We start from the raw sequence: 16,261 nt of genomic DNA, 5'->3' as shown, positions 1-16,261 counted from the left end.
TCCAAAGAGTGTGGTGTTCCAAAGTGCTATACTGTTTGCCGGCGACTCATAAAATACAAGATAATTAAATGCTACTTATTTTAATTATATTCCAAAAGAATGGAAAAAAAAGTCGACAATGAAAACTTTTGAAAGTATATATTTGCCTTACACATTATGATGAATGATTCATTTATTTATTTAATCTTTATTGCACATAAGAAAACCTTATAGTACAAAAGGCGGACTTAATGCCATGAGGCATTCTCTACCAGTCAACCTTTAGGCAAAGCAGAGAGATTGTGGGCGGTGCTACTTTAACAACAACAACCAAATATAATACAATAACATACCATACATACATAATACATACATACATAAATATACATACTTATATTTCTTATAATATATACATAAATAACGACAAAACATATAGAGCTTACCCATACATTATTATTTTTTCATTTTGCTAGCAAAGAAAGCCCGTAAGGATTTTTTAAATGCAAACTTATTTTGAGCATTTTTGATGCCGTAGGGAAGTCCGTTCCAAAGACGGGCCGCCTGCACGGAAAACGAATTCGACATGAACCCAGTGCGGTGAAGAGGGATAGATAGAGACATATTGCCGGAAGAGCGAAGTTGACGGTCCCGGGTAACGCCGTAGTTTGGTTTGAATCGGCATTGAATGGACAGTTGTTGGCCAGGGACTGTCGCATTTCAAACATGGACAAAGCAAAGGGAATCGTACTGTCTTTGTCTTACTCTAGTACTAGTAGCACCCAAAATAAAAGGATGAGTATAGTTTTTTTTACTTCTTATTCAGCTGACAAATTTGGTTTGCTAAACTAAAAATAATGTCAAGCCATTTCCATCAGTAGAAAAAAAGTGGCAAATGTAAAGAATTAAACGCGAAGAGTTATCGTCTCATCGAAAATTTGAATTTCGCGCCTTTTTAACTGACTAAGTCTTGACCGGTATTATATATCTGACATAAAATATGTATCTTGCATCTACTGTTGGCAAATAAAAAAATCTGAAAAAAGCGCGGGAACCGTGGCGGTTGTTTTAGTTTCATAGATTTAATTTAATATAAGATTGAGATCAGTGATTTGGTAATGGTACACCAATTTGAAATCGTATTTTGTTAGATTAATAGTGTTTATCCGTGGCAATTAATCTGAAATAAACTTTGTCTTTAATAAAATAGTGAAGGTGATATAATGTGGTAAGCCTATTTATAAGTAGGAAAATATGAGAAATTCTCATTTTGTACGTTATCGAATCATGTAAGCACAAAGACCTTGCCACCTTTTTCAATTAACAAACTTGGTTTTCCAGTCTAATACACTGCAATCCGACATGACCATCTTGATTTTATCGCGTCCTCAGATACAAATTTAACTCAAGTCAACGCCGTTTTCTCAGTGTGAAGTAGTATGTTATGCGTGTACAACGCGAAGTTCACCAGACAGTACGGCATTTAGGTTAGGGTAGGTAGGTTAGATACACCAGAAACCGTACACAGAATCTGATATGCAAGTGCAGAATCGCCGCCAAAAAAAAAAAACACATTTTATTTTAATAAATATAAGATAAGATAATCATTTATTTCATTTCAATCTTAGTTGGTAAATACGCAGTGGTAGAGTCCTCCTATTAGGTATGAAGTACCTGTGTCAGGAGACCTCGCTCTTCCAGATATGTCTTCAATAAAATAACAGATGGCGCTGTGATATCTACCACAATCTGACACGGCCATCCTGCTTTAAACGCGTCCTCACAAAGTTATCTCAAGTCAAGTTAACGTCGTTTTCTGTGTGTGTAGCAGCTTGTTGTGCGTGTACAGCGCGGCGGAGTGCGCGAAGGTGGCGGGGCAGTGCGCGCACGCGTGCGGCCGTTCACCGGTGTGTGTGCGGATGTGCGAACGCAGGATCGCCATGGTCTGTAAACACATAAGAAAAATCTAATATATATTATTAAGCGCCAATATTAAAAGTCCCCAATCCACATTGGACTAGCGTGGGGACCCGAGCCCTCTCGAGGATGAGAGGAGGCCTGTGCCCAGTAGTGGGACGTATATAGGTTGAATTATTATTATTAATATTAAAAGAAAATGTTCTCTAAACGTCACGGAATGAGGATATGTAATGTTTTAAGTTGTTCGGCTTGGCTTTAACATTGAGTTATCAGCGAGCGAGCAGCGATTTTGATAGCCCGGACAGTAACTACTCCCTCGAGTAAGCAAGACGAACCTTTTAACTCTTGAAAGGCAATACCGCATGGCTCTTAAGGCTGCGGGAAGTTTCCTCGTTCAATACCCACAGAAATGTTACGAGACTTACTGGAGGAAGATCAATGGGATCTTAGTCTTCATGACTTACATCGAGACATGCTAGACAAACTTAATAACTTGTGCATCCCAGGACTAGAGAACCCTGGTCCACAATACGTTAAGTACGGTCAATACAACCCGATGGTGAACAGCAATAGAATCGGTGAAATAGATTAAGTCAGCAAAATAAGATAGAAATAAATATGTGAGAGTAAGAACATGTTTTAAAATAAAAATTCGAATAACAGATAATGAAAGAATAAAAGTGCAATAACATGATTACTAACGTATGTTATATTATAACACTTGCCTGCGAGTTGTAAATTGTATAGATCTTAAAGTACATAAGGACACAACCCCTTTTGCGGACATATTTGTATGTAACAAAAATGATAAACAATAAAGAACTTTCTATTCTATTCTATTCTACAGTGCAAGTGTTATTCTAAACGTCAAACTTCTGCAGCAACACATATATGTTTAAATAGTTTTTGTTGTCAATGTTAGTTGCCTGCGCGCCGCGCTTCTGCGCCGCGCGTTGTACCCAAAAGTAACGGTCCAATCTTCGGGCGCATTCGTGCGCGCTCGGTTTTCCTAGCCAACTCAGTCATATCCGATACTTGACGCCGGGAGGCTGCGCGCAGGCCGATCGCTCTCGCTTGCATTTTAATTACGTTTTATGTGTACTTTTCTGTATTTCTTCTACTACGGTGTTCTGTGCTATTTTCTTTCTTCCGTACTGTACTGACTATCTTCTGTGGACTGTGTTTAACCTATAATAAACTTTATAAATGTTAAACTACAGCATATTATTTAATAGCCCCATAGCTACACTTCCATGAAACTATGACGTTTACTTAACACTTGCACAGGCTGGGCTATCAAAATCGCTGCCGACTTAGCTTGGTCTGCCTCTAGTACCTAATGATACTAACCGTGAACCCGCGGCCGCAGTGGTCGCACATCTTACTCCGCGGCGGTCTCTTCTTCTCGTGAACGTAGTTTATGTGCCGTCTCAGCTTAGTGCCGCTTTTGAATGCCTGAACAAAATATCAACTCTGTAAGCACACTTAGTTTTATTTAACTTGCAATATTTGTATGTATGTTCGGGTCAAATCTTGCAAGCTAAATCATTCGATAGAGCTGATACTTCACATACATTATATGTAAGTTGTATGACAATGCAATATCCCGTCGAGCTGATCTGATGATGGAGACAGGTGGCCATAGGAACTCCATTATAAAACAACGCAACCTAGTTGTTTGGATTTGTTAGAATTGTCTCGATGAGTATTAGTTGTTGTGCAAAGTACATTTTTACCTCAGCATCTCGAACAAGCCTACTTTCGTCACTCCGGGGAGGGGGAGTGACGAAAGTGCAACATTCCTCACTCCAGGGAGTGAGACAAGCTTTCGTCATAATGATGATGCCTTTCATTCATGAATGTAAATAAATGTTGTTAACTTTACTTGATGTTGAATTTTAACCTTTAATATATTCTCACTACTGAGGTGAAAAGTTGTACGTGTCACCCGAGAGCAAAGTTGTTTTACATCTCGTGTTTTAGTACCTCGCTACGCTCAAGATTTTAACTTAGAACCACTCGCTTCGCTCGTGATTCCATTATAGACTGTTTCGCTTACTCAGGACCCAAAATCAACACTCGCAAGAAAAAAACAACTGTCCACTCTTGTTGCACAAATAACAATACAATACAATACAAATATACTTTATTGCACACCTCAATACAGAAACAGTACACAGTAAACAGGCGGTCTTATCGCTAAAAAGCGATCTCTTCCAGACAACCTAAACAACTACAACATACAAAAAATCAAAAAACAAAAAATCAATAGTACAAAAGATCATATTGCTCTTTTTATGCGGGCATTTCATTCGAAAATTCGTGAAATTAGACTATATCATATAAACATTGATTGTATCATCATCTTGACCATATTATATTTTTTTTACCAAAAACTTATGTCAAAGTTGTCTCGCCAGAGTATACATACCTTACTACACTCGTCACACTTATGCTTGTTATTTTTGAGGTGCACCCAATCGACATGCTCCTTCAGCTGGCCCTTCGTTAAGAAGCGCGCGTCGCACACGCTACACACGAATCTATAAACAAAACAGCATCCGATAACTTAGATTCGTAGAGAAATATGTAGAACCGATGATATTTAGTTTATTATAGACAAATTAATGTTTTGCAGCAACCATGAAATCAGTATAAAGAAAATACACGGCAAACAAAACCAGTCTTTCACGTTCTCCATTAAGAAAAGTTATTTCAAGGACGTGGAGGAGGTCCGCTTAGTCAATTTCTAGTTTTTTTTTTCAAATAAAACATTGAAACATGACCTAACCCAGGGCCAATGTTTGTCCCCTTCCCCCTGGATCCGCCCTCGTTTCCCCCCGGCTACATTTAGTTACAAAATTTTATTCTCTACGGGGGGCAGCTGCCCCCTGTGCCCCCCTAGCGACGCCCTTGAGTACAACTGTACTAACTTTTTATCATTCTCACTGGTATGTTTGCTGTGCGTATTGAGGTGGTGCTTGAGATTGTGTTCGGTGCGGAAGTGCGCGCGGCACGGCGCGCAGTAGGCGCCGCCGCGGGCCGCGTGCGCCGCGAGCACGTGGGACAGCAGGCCGGAGCGCTGCCGGTAGCTTTTGGAGCAGGCGTCGCAGGAGTATGTGCGGTTGGAGACTTTGTGGACTGTGCTGTAGAATAAATTATAATAACAATAGCTTGAATTATTAACAACGATTCACTACGAGAAAGGGCTTGTGCACAAATCACGCGAGGTTCGATAGGTCACGAAAAAATCACGACCGATCATGTTGGGGACGTTTGGGAGAGAAAGGGGGGGGGGGGAAAGGAGACCTCACGTGTATTTTTATACAGTGAACGAAACCAAGAAAAAATATCTACCACATATCTTATCTTATCTTCTAATTACCGGGGGCCCTTGCGGATAGTTCGACCCATAGGGATCTTTTGTGTAGTTGCCCCCTAAGGAAAGACCCATTAGCTACTCAAGAGCCTTTTTGACCATTTCCATGTGTCGGATGATGGAGCTTATGGGTAGCCTTTTGAATTCCTTTGGTTCCAGATAGCCTGTTCCAAAGTCCTTCATTCTTTGTCTGGCGAGGGCGTGACATTCACACATGTTACTGTCTCTTCCTCTTCACCACACATTCGACAATCGGTGTTGTCAGAGTGTCCCATCCTGGCCAAAACCCCTTTGACCCCATAATGGCCCGTAAACACCCCTGTTATAATTTGGAGTTGTCTCCTTGGTGTGTCGCGGGGTCGGAAAGCAAACAACCGTACTGCTCTGTAGCTAGTTTATTACTGGTTTTACGTGGTTCATGCGCTTACATATATTGCATCCCTCCACCATTAATTCGGAAACCTAGAAACAATACACAAGTATTAATTGTACATATAACAATTGCAGGTAACACTTAAAAATAATTAACAATAATTAAAAGAAAGGCTTATAATTAACAATCTTTTTGGGCCTTTTGGAACGCCCCACCGGCTCATCTACCCCTGCTGGATGGACGTCCTGCTCAACATCAGTAATTACGTTACTAACCGTACCCCCTTCACCCTCTTCGCAGGCTTCAGCCCACTCCTCATCCTCAGCTTGAAATCCACTACCCCCTTGACCTTCAGAACTTTCTGAAGTCTGCACTGTATTTGACAGCGGCGGAGGAAATAAGTGTGGCGAAGTATCGGCCGAGCTCGCGGCCTCCGACGCTAGCGCCGCCGGGGGGTCGGCCGCGGCCGCCGCCGGGACTTGAACTGCCCTAACCGTGTCCGTTGGACCGTCTAAAACTGCGTGTGGGCTTGGCGGTTCATATGGCACAGTTTGATCCTGAGCACTATACGGAGGAGTATATTTACGAATTTGGTCTATATGCCTATAACATTTTTCTTGGAATTCTGTAAATATAACCTCGCACATTCTGTTACCTTTAATTCGAACAATTGTTCCTATCTTCCAAATACCTTTTTTAGCCGTGAACCACCTAGCCCATACGGTTTCTCCCACCTGAAAATGCCGACACGGCCGTTTTAATTCATTGTCAAGAGTACAACTGTCAGCAACCTTATTTTGCGGTAAGACAAGGTCCAATCTAGACCGTAAATTTCTCCCAATCATTAATTGAGCCGGTGTTTGACCTGTTACACAATGAATGGTATTTCTATAGTCAAACAGAGAACCCAGCAATTTTTCCAGTATGGCGTAATGACTTGCACCCATCATTGTTTGCAATACACATTTAAGCATTTTTTTACAAGTCTTTACAGAGTTCTCCGCTTGGCCATTACTACAAGGATGATAAATTGGGGACGTTATATAATCTATACCGTTTACTTTACAAAACATTTTAAATTCCATTGAACAGATCTTTACATCATTATCAGACACTATCGCCTTCGGAATACCGAATATTGAAAATAGATGTTTAAGTTTTAATATAAGGGCAGCAGTCGAAGTACCTTTATCCATGTAAATACATTCCAGCCATTTAGAAAAAGCATCAACCACGATCAAGTAATCCTTTTGCTCAAAAGACATATAATCAATATGTATGCGGTGCCAAGGGCCGGGCGGGCGCGGCCAGGGCGCGGGCGGAGCGCGCGCGGGCGCGGGCTGCACGGCGGCGCACGCGCTGCATGCGCCGACCCAGCGCTCGATGTCGCCGTCGATCCCCGGCCACCATATTCTACCGCGAGCTGCGTTCTTTGTTTTTACGATCCCAAAATGTGATGAATGTAATGCATTTAACATTGATTCTCGAAAAACGCCAGGAATTACTATTCTATGGCCTCGGAATAAGCATTCGTCTATTACCTCTAAATCGGCCTTACATTGAAAATAAGGTAAAATTGACCTACAAGTGATCTTTCTAGGCCACCCGTGATTCATATATTTAATTACTGTTCTTAACACCTTATCAATGCCCGTCGCTTGTTTTATTTGCTCGAACGTAACCGGTTTTACGTCAGTATCTAAGAACAGAAAAAACCTATTTCCGTCTTGCTCCCGTTCGGTATCGTTCTGCACTTGTAAGGGCGAGCGAGAGAAATAATCTGCCACCTGATTATTTTTCCCGCTTACATACTGAACTGTATAGTTATAGGCTGATAACAAAACTGCATATCGCTGCAAACGTAATGCGGCCGTGACCGAGATTCCATTTTTTTTTACCAAAAATTGAAACTAATGGCCTGTGGTCGGTCTTTAATATAAACGGAGTTTGCCGTCCATATAAATATTGATGAAAATGTTTTATACCGAAAATCAACGCCGTGGCCTCCTTTTGAATTTGGCTATAATTTCGTTCACTTACCGTTAACGTACGGGAGGCATACGCGATCGGGCGCTCGCGACCTGTGCTGTCCAGGTGAGCCAAGACTGCGCCAAGACCGGCCGGACCAGCATCTACTGAAAGCGATATTTGCGCCGCCGGGTCAAAGTGCGCCAGTACGCGGTCGCTAGCGAGCTCGCGCTTAATGTTGTTGAAGGCGGCTTGCTCGCGTGCTCCCCAATCCCATCCTCGTCGCCAGATGGTGTGTCGCGGGGTCGGAAAGCAAACAACCGTACTGCTCTGTAGCTAGTTTATTACTGGTTTTACGTGGTTCATGCGCTTACATATATTGCACTCCTGCTAAGTTTCCATAGCTTTTTGCTCCAACCGGAGTCTACTTCTTGTATGAAGAGCTTTGATTGCTTTAGACCCGTCAGACTGTCCCATTCTTTTTGGTGTCTCGTCCTAGTGTGGTCTTTAATAGCCGTTATAATGGTTCCCTGTGAGAGCCCCACGAATGGTTCCGGACCTATGTGGTTACTTGCGGATCCGGCTCTGGCAAGTTCATCTGCATTTTCATTGCCTATGAATCCCTCACATTTATAACGAAAATAAAAAAATAAACAAGTTGTACTATACACAATACTATTTATCATAAAATTAGGTCGAATGAAGGGGGGGCTCAGAACTATACAGAGGAATCGATTTACACTGCAGGCTACGGCTAACTCAATAACGGAAAGGAGCATGAACTGTAGGGGGCAGCACAGGAGACGTCAGATTGGCGCGAGGTGTAAATGTGAAGTTTATCCTTCCAATAGCCCACAAGATGGCAGAACCTACTATGGAGTATGGACAAAAAACGTACGAGAACGGTAGATGGCAGCACTTGCTTTGGCGTGAATTGTCAATGTACATGTTTATATTTCCACAAGACGGCAGACCCTCCAACGCGCACGGTCCCTTATCCTCCAAGTATATACATAGATCGAATAGATACATCAGACTCCCTGAGAGATAAAGGATACTTACTACATGTGCACTTTGAGGCCGGAATTGTTCACGAAGTGTTTCCCACATTGGTCGCAGTTTACTTTGTCCTTCTTGTGCGTGTCACGATGGTAGCGCAAGCCGCGGTACGAACTGACAAACATACATAATAATGGGGTTGGCAACTGTCAAAGGTTTGCATAGATGGCGCCATCATAGCTTGCCCCTGTCTCTAGTTTTGTTCTATGAGATTTGGCTTAAAGTACTGGAATCCAGGTCACAAAATTCCAAAAAAATAACAAGAATTTGACACAATTCTAGGGATTGACAGGGCAAGCTATGATGGCGCCATCTGTTTAATACTTCGACCGGCCAACCCCATTGCTTATATTTTGTTTCGAACTACAATAGTTATTTGTGTCCCAAGGGAGGAAAAGTAGGAAACTGCGTGCCGCGTGTAAAATTGTAACCCGAGCCGAAGGCGAGGGTGGCAAACACGCGGGATGGAATGTCCTACGTTTCCTCCCGTGGTGCGTATACTATTTTTCTGCTCGACGGAGGCGGAAAGCGGCAACTTCGTTTAGCGCAGCGGGAGCAAAGTTGACGCTTTCCGCCCGCAGGGCAGAAATAGTAGATTGTTAACCATGGCACAGAATAAATAATAGTACTACCGTACAGAAAGGAAACTTCCTACAAAACCGAAGTTTGACAGCGATTCAGGGACGAATCATGTTGTCCCTTTTTAATCTATGGAACTATCCCTTTCGGGTATTTAGGGTTATCAATTCACGTAATTATCTTATCTGTGGTTGTGCACGCAAAGGAACGTCAAGTTGTGCCAACCCTAATAATTGCTCGGAGCAATGTACTTTACTTTTCATTTCGAATATGAAGAAATTAAAATACATGCGTATTTACAAAAACACGGCTAAGTATAAACGTGAGTAGAAATTCTTGAGGGTACTTTGAATTAACAATTAAGGTAAAAATATTGTTATTTATAGGGAGTTATTTTCAGAATGGAAATTGTACAACGAATCCATTTAAAACCAAAATTTTATTGCTTATCGTAAAAGAGTAAAAAAAACTGGCCATGTGCAAGTCGGACTCGCGCACGAAGGGTTCCGTACCATCTATAAAAACGGCAAAAAAATACGTTTGTTGTATGGGAGGTTCCTTAAATATTTATTTTATTCTGTTTTTTAGTATTTGTTGTTATAGCGGCAACAGAAATACATCATCTATGAAAATTTCAACTGTCTAACTATCATGGTTCATGAGATACAGCCTGGTGACAGACGGGCGGACAGCGGAGTCTTAGTAATAGGGGTCCGTTTTACCCTTTGGGTACGGAACCCTAAAAACGTACTTAAAAAGTAAAGTGCTCTAGACTCTAGAGCAGACACGTATCGTTTTTTGCACACTTAGGTACGTATAGTCAGGCAAAAAGGAGTAGAAAATAAAGGGCTTGTTTAGCGTCCAATGTTTTTCATGTCTGCATATCTTTTTTTTTCTATGTAGTAGGTAAGTTATGGCATTAAATAAATGTTTTTTCTTTCAATATACTTACGACGTAGTATGCCCACATTGTTCGCACTTGTATTTAGAAGGTGAAGTCGCATGTATTTTGTCGTAGTGCGACTGCGCAGACATGACCGTACTGTATCGCGCCCCGCACACGCCACAGTCGACCCTAGAGCGCAGGGAATAATAGTTATTTGTTTTACAAGGGGGCAAAGTTGTTGTTTAACCTCTCGTGCTAATATTGATACCAGAGCAAGCGAAAGGTTCCAAAATTGGCATCTTGAGCGTTGCGAGGGTTTCAAGGCACGAGGGTCAAACAAATTTTGCCCACCGAGTGAAACACAAAAATTTTCACCACACCAACGCAAGGAAAATACTAACTGTAAAATATCAAACAAAATCAATCCAAAATGAATGTTATTAAATATTTATCTGTCAAAATCATCATTTAAATGTAAATTCTACCAGCCAACATAAGGAAACAACTCAAAATTTGCATTTGATTACTTTGCCACACATGTGGATATACTGCAACTTTCTCATCCGTTTTTGAACAATCAAGAGGGCCTTTACCAGCTAGTGTGGTGAAATAGTACATTACTATAGAGGACGAGAAACGAAGGGTTGCAGGCCAAGTAGATATAGACGGCCGAGCGTAGCGAGAGCGGATACGGAGACGCGGCCGGCAACCCCGTTTCCCGTCGAGATTTGTATAGTGCTTTTCTCAAACTTGCAATGAAATAATTAAAAAAAAAATAGGATGATGATGATGATGATTGTTTCATGTCCTAATGTGATAGGTTAATCAGTGCATGGGGCGCAACAATAATGAAATTTTTGTTCCATTTTGAATCCCTGAAATAATATTTAACAAACACAAAAAAGAAAAAAAAAGAAAAAATACAAAAAAATGAAAAAAGCATATTGGCAGAGTTTTGCTTATAGGTTTTTATAGTTGAATGCCAAGAGGTGCCATTATTTAAAAAAATAAAATTTGTTTATTTAAGACAGAATCCATAGAGTATTAATAATAATTGGGTGAATCAACTTTTTTTGTTTTGTTATCCTGTCCCGTTGTCCAAGGGACAACAGTGGCACAGTTTGTTTGAAGAGACGTTGTATGCCGTTCTATTAACATGCTTAGTAGGGGGCCCATTATGGACATTGGTTATAACGACCACAAAAACGCAAGTTTAATACATTTAAGTACCATAAAATCAGTATTTCAATGAACTTTTGTCCCCTGGACAACTAACCGTAACCATGGCAACGAGTGACGCTAAAAAGTTGATTCTCCCAATTACATAACACTTAAGCTACGAGTATGTTAGTATTGTACAGGCCAAAAAAAGTAATAAATAACAATATATTTATATATATATATATATTTGACGTTAAAAAACAAAAGAAGGTTGCCTTACAGGCCTAGGTGTGTAAGGCTGTATGAAATTCCTTTACATCGCACCTGATATGTAGTATTTCCGGACCTAATTTGAAGTAAGTCATGTCAACATTTCATTACAAGTTTGAGAAAAGTTTATTATACAAGTTTAGTAGTCATAGTCGAGCCTCTGTTCAGGCAGCCCAGCAGGTGGTTGTATTGTCATATTTTGCAAAAACAGGAGCAAATTCATTTAAAACTATTTTTTTTTTTATTTGACGGCCGGTCTGGCCTAGTAGGTAGTGACCCTGTCTATGAAGCCGATGGTCCCGGGTTCGAATCCCAGTAAGGGAATTTATTTGTGTTATGAACACAGATATTTGTTCTTGAGTCATGGGTGTTGTCTATGTATATCTATCGGGAGTTGCAGGTGTACATAGGCTACGGAGACTGCTTACCATCAGGCAGGCCGTATGCTTGTTTGCCACCGACGTAGTATAAAAAAAAAAATATCGTTGCCGTAGTACCCATAGTACAAGCTTTGCTTATTTTGGGGCTAGGTCGATCTGTCTAAGGTTGTCAACAAATATTTAAATCAAAGAGTATTTGAAATACAGTAAGAATCAAAGAAAATTTTATAGCCACAGTAAATTAACTGCCATCTTTCGACACATGGTTAAAACTTTTAGAACGTCATTTCACTTTGATCGTAATTCTTTCACTGATATAGGGACCGTGCGCGTTGGAGGGTCTGCCATCTTGTGGCCTGAATCGGAACCATAAACATGCACATGTACACGTTACGTGTTTTCTTGTGCATAGTAGGTTCTGCCATCTTGTGGGCTACATCGGAACAAAAAACATCACATTTACGCCTCGCGCCAAAAACCTGACGGCTCCTGTGCTGCCTCCTACAGTTCATGCACGCTCCCTATAAAATAAATAAATAAATATTATAGGACATTATTACACAAATTGTCCAAGTCCCACAGTAAGCTCAATAAGGCTGGTGTTGAGGGTACTTAGACAACGATATATATAATATATAAATATATAAAAAACACCCATGACTCAGTCAGACGCAGAAGACTGCCAATGTCGAGGTGTGGACTTTTGACTTATGTGAGCAAAGAATGTTCGGTTTACATATCTATTTCACTCACCTCCGGTAGTGGCGTCTCATGTGTTCCTTGAAGGACGCGACAGAAATGAGCACCGACTTACATATAGCACATGTAAAACTTCCGCTTGTCTGCAAAAAAATATAATAACTGCACATCAATAAACTCACATGTTTATCAGTTTTGTCACTAGATGGCACTGCGCGTCTACTAAAACGCTGTATGTAGCTTTTTGAAAAGATGGAACTTTTTTGTAGTTTTTAGGGTTCAGTACCCAAAGGGTCAAACGGGACCCTATTACTGACACTCCGCTGTCCGTCCGTCCGTCCGTCTGTCACCAGGCTGTATCTCATGAACCGTGATACTTAGCCAGTTGAAATTTCTACAGATGATGTATTTCTGTTGCCGCTATAACAACAAATACTAAAAAGAGAATATTATCAATATTTAAGGGGGCTCCCATACAAAACGTGATTTTTAGATAATGGTACGGAACCCTTCGTGCGCGAATCCGACTCACACTTGGTCGATTTTTTTTATATTGTTGGTGATATTGAGACACCTTCTTTGGGTTAATCCCTAAGCAGCGCTAACAACTGGGAATTTCTTTCTCTGTTGTACCTATTCAATTTTATGGTAACTACCTTGAATTTTTTTTCTCAGTAGTTCCCAGTGTTTACCACTTGGTGGAAACATTTGGCAATAACCCGTATGTCCACCCAACACTAGCGTCTTTTCAGCGTCGTCTAGTCAGCGTTAATAGCGTTATGGAAAATGGCGTCGCTGCGCAGTCGAGCAGCAGCTATAGAGTTCACGTGACGCCGACGCTCGGGAGACGCTAGTGTGGGGTGGCCCTTAGCTTTAGGTTGAAAGTATTTGAACTGTCTGATTTAGCTGAAAAAAATGATACTTATACGTCTACAATTTTGTGACTGTTTATTAAAATGCTGACAGGAAACTGATTTAATAAATGAAAGAATGCAATCACATCAAGTTTGGTCTTTTTTTTTTTTCTAACGTCTTTTTGGTTTCTAACGTCTTTTTGGTTTCTAACGTCTTTTTGGAGTGTAATTAAGATGGATTTTAGCCCTCGATGATTTTTTTTATATGAGGTCAATATTATCAGTACCTGTGCCTGTATGCTTTGCTTTTTACAAGCTTTTATTTACTTTCACCTGACCATTGTCTGTTTGTAATCAAATCTTGCAAGTTAAATTTGATCCACTTCCCGGTTTCCGATAGAGCAAAAAATTTGCATACATATGTAAGTCGGGTGACAATGCAATATTATGGTACCATCGAGCTGATCTGATGATGGAGACAAGAGGTGGACATAGGAACTCTGTGATAAAACAACGCAACCTAATTGTGTTTGGGGTTTTTAGAATTTGCCTGTGGAAAGAAAAGTACAGTCAGCGATAAAAACTTGTACCAAAAATGAAATTTTTGCCAAAAACTTATTTTTAATATCCTTGTTTTTATAACAACTAAGTTACTTTAAAAAGCGTTAAAAACGGGCAAATAAACGGATGCCTAGCATTCAAAATCAGCAACAAACAGTTTTGGAGGAGTATGTTGTATGAATGTTGAGAACGAGACCTCGATTTTTGAGATTTTTACGTAATTTTAGGAGCTGTCAGTCAGCGGATGCAGTTATTTACCTAAAATTCTCAAATTAATAATAATAATTCAGCCTATATACGTCCCACTGCGGGGCACAGGCCTCCTCTCATGCACTAGAGGGCTCGGGCTATAGTCTCCACGCTAGCCCAATGCGGATTGGGGACTTCACATAATTTTCTTCGCAGATGCATGCAGGTTTCCTAACGATGTTTTCCTTCACCGAAAAGCTAGTGGTAAATATCAAATGATATTTCGTACGTAAGTTCCGAAAAAACTCATTGGTACGAGCCAGGATTTGAACCTGTGACCTCCGGATTGAAAGTCGGATGTCATATCCAGTCGGCCACCACTGCTTTTCCTTAATCCTCCATCTTCCTTCTTCTTTTGTCCTTTTAATTGTTTTTATTTATTTATTCTATAATGTAATTTTATATGCTCACCTCAGTATGTCTCTTCTCCATATGTTCTTTCAAACTTGGCTCATGGTCAAACCCGACGATACAACTCTCACATTTGTACATCAATTTCAAATATTTCTCCTTGGCTGCTTCTCTTCTCCTTTCTTCCCACATTTCTTCTTCATTTAACGTGACAAGTTTAATCTTTCCTTGATGCTTGTGTACAAAGAATGGTGTATTAGGATCCTTTTCTTTTTCTTTAATCTCAGATAACGGAACATCATTCTCTGGGTCGGAGAATTCTTGTTCAACTTCGATTTTAATTTCTGTTTTTATTTCCATATACCTCCTTGGTTTGATGACCTCTTTTTCAATAGGCTCAGAGTTCTGTGTGTGGAATATTTCTATATCACCTTGTGTGAGTTTAGAAAGTTTTGTGTTGTGCCAATCTAAGTTTTTAACCTGTAAAATACAAGAAAAATATTATATGGCATTATTTTACAAGTATTCTCAGGAAAAATAGTCTGGCCAGCCAATAATGTCAATGGTTAAAGGCAGATACATTGAATTAAACCCTCACTTTATGTCTAAATGATATCTGATCAGCAAACGCAATCCAAACTCAATTCCAAATTTGAAACTTTAAGGTTGTTTTATGGCTGATAAATTTATAGTCCTGGGAGTTAGTTTATTTTGGTCTCCACTTCATACATTTTTAATACAAAGCGAACCTGGAAGTTACATTACCTGTTTGTTAAGATTTGAAATACTATTTTCCACCTGCCTCTTGAACTGGTAAATATCCTTGAGTGTACCGTGACATGCATAGCAGACATGACTTGCTGGATACTCTAACTGAAATTGTAATATTGTATATTTATCTCAAAACTTAAAGAGACTAATACAGTTTACAAAAATTAACATTTAAAATTTTATTTAATTGTATTATATTAAAAAATGCATTGAAAACATTGAAAACTTGGTTCCATTAGTGTAAAGAGGCCATCTTGAAATTGCGAGATACCAATTTACAACGACATTAGTATATTCAATCAAAAACAACGAAAATGCAGCGGAGTCTTTCATAGAGTAATGTCATAATTTTACTTATTACTAAAATAAGTTAATTAATAACTAAAACATGCTTCATTTACCTTAAATTCAAAGATACATTCAAAGAACTCTACGTGTTTACAATTTGTTAGTTTCACAAGTGGAACATTTACTGCCAAACAACAAATGCAGGTATTTAGTACTGTTATCGATCTCGAGGAATTTTGACCTCCGCTAAACCCTGGCATATTTAAACGGGATATATCATCCATTTTTATAATATTATATACTTTGTCTTAAAATATCAACGAGACAGACTACAGAAAATCAACATCTCGGATAATTCCATTACATGTGGTAATAAAAAGAAAAGGTAAAATAAACTTTTGCCCGCACTTGGCTTGTAAGAAAACATTACTTGCGTAAAATGAAGCGCTTCGGACGAAACGTTTTGTTTCTCTGCATTGTAATCCGGCGGCTCAAATACAAGATAATACAATTCTATTTATTTTAATTGTATTGTAA

At 39.8% G+C, this 16,261-nt stretch overlaps 1 protein-coding gene across 1 annotated transcript; it reads right to left on the bottom strand.

The window, feature by feature from the left end:
• Positions 1–1,683: 1,683 nt before the first annotated feature.
• LOC133532740 (zinc finger protein 502-like) lies at positions 1,684–16,230 on the bottom strand. The gene is made up of 10 exons (XM_061871524.1): positions 15,838–16,230; positions 15,431–15,538; positions 14,726–15,145; positions 12,705–12,793; positions 10,207–10,329; positions 8,679–8,789; positions 4,830–5,042; positions 4,328–4,439; positions 3,247–3,351; positions 1,684–1,921 (listed from the first exon to the last, which is right to left on the bottom strand). Exons 1-10 carry the CDS (start codon positions 16,006–16,008, stop codon positions 1,775–1,777), a joined length of 1,599 nt encoding a protein of 532 aa, XP_061727508.1. The 5' UTR covers positions 16,009–16,230; the 3' UTR covers positions 1,684–1,774.
• Positions 16,231–16,261: the final 31 nt, after the last annotated feature.

Source organism: Cydia pomonella, chromosome 27 (genome assembly GCF_033807575.1).
Source record: "Cydia pomonella isolate Wapato2018A chromosome 27, ilCydPomo1, whole genome shotgun sequence".
Lineage (NCBI taxonomy): Eukaryota > Metazoa > Arthropoda > Insecta > Lepidoptera > Tortricidae > Cydia > Cydia pomonella.
This window is presented reverse-complemented; position numbering and strand designations above follow the sequence as displayed.

Coding starts and splice junctions, on each gene's coding strand:
- LOC133532740 (XM_061871524.1), bottom strand. CDS start 16,008: ATGGATGATATATCCCGTTTAAATATGCCAGGGTTTAGCGGAGGTCAA. Junction 12,794..14,725: donor TGGAGAAGAGACATACTGAG/GTGAGCATATAA, acceptor ATTTTTTTGCAG/ACAAGCGGAAGTTTTACATG. Junction 8,790..10,206: donor CAATGTGGGCATACTACGTC/GTAAGTATATTG, acceptor TATGTTTGTCAG/TTCGTACCGCGGCTTGCGCT.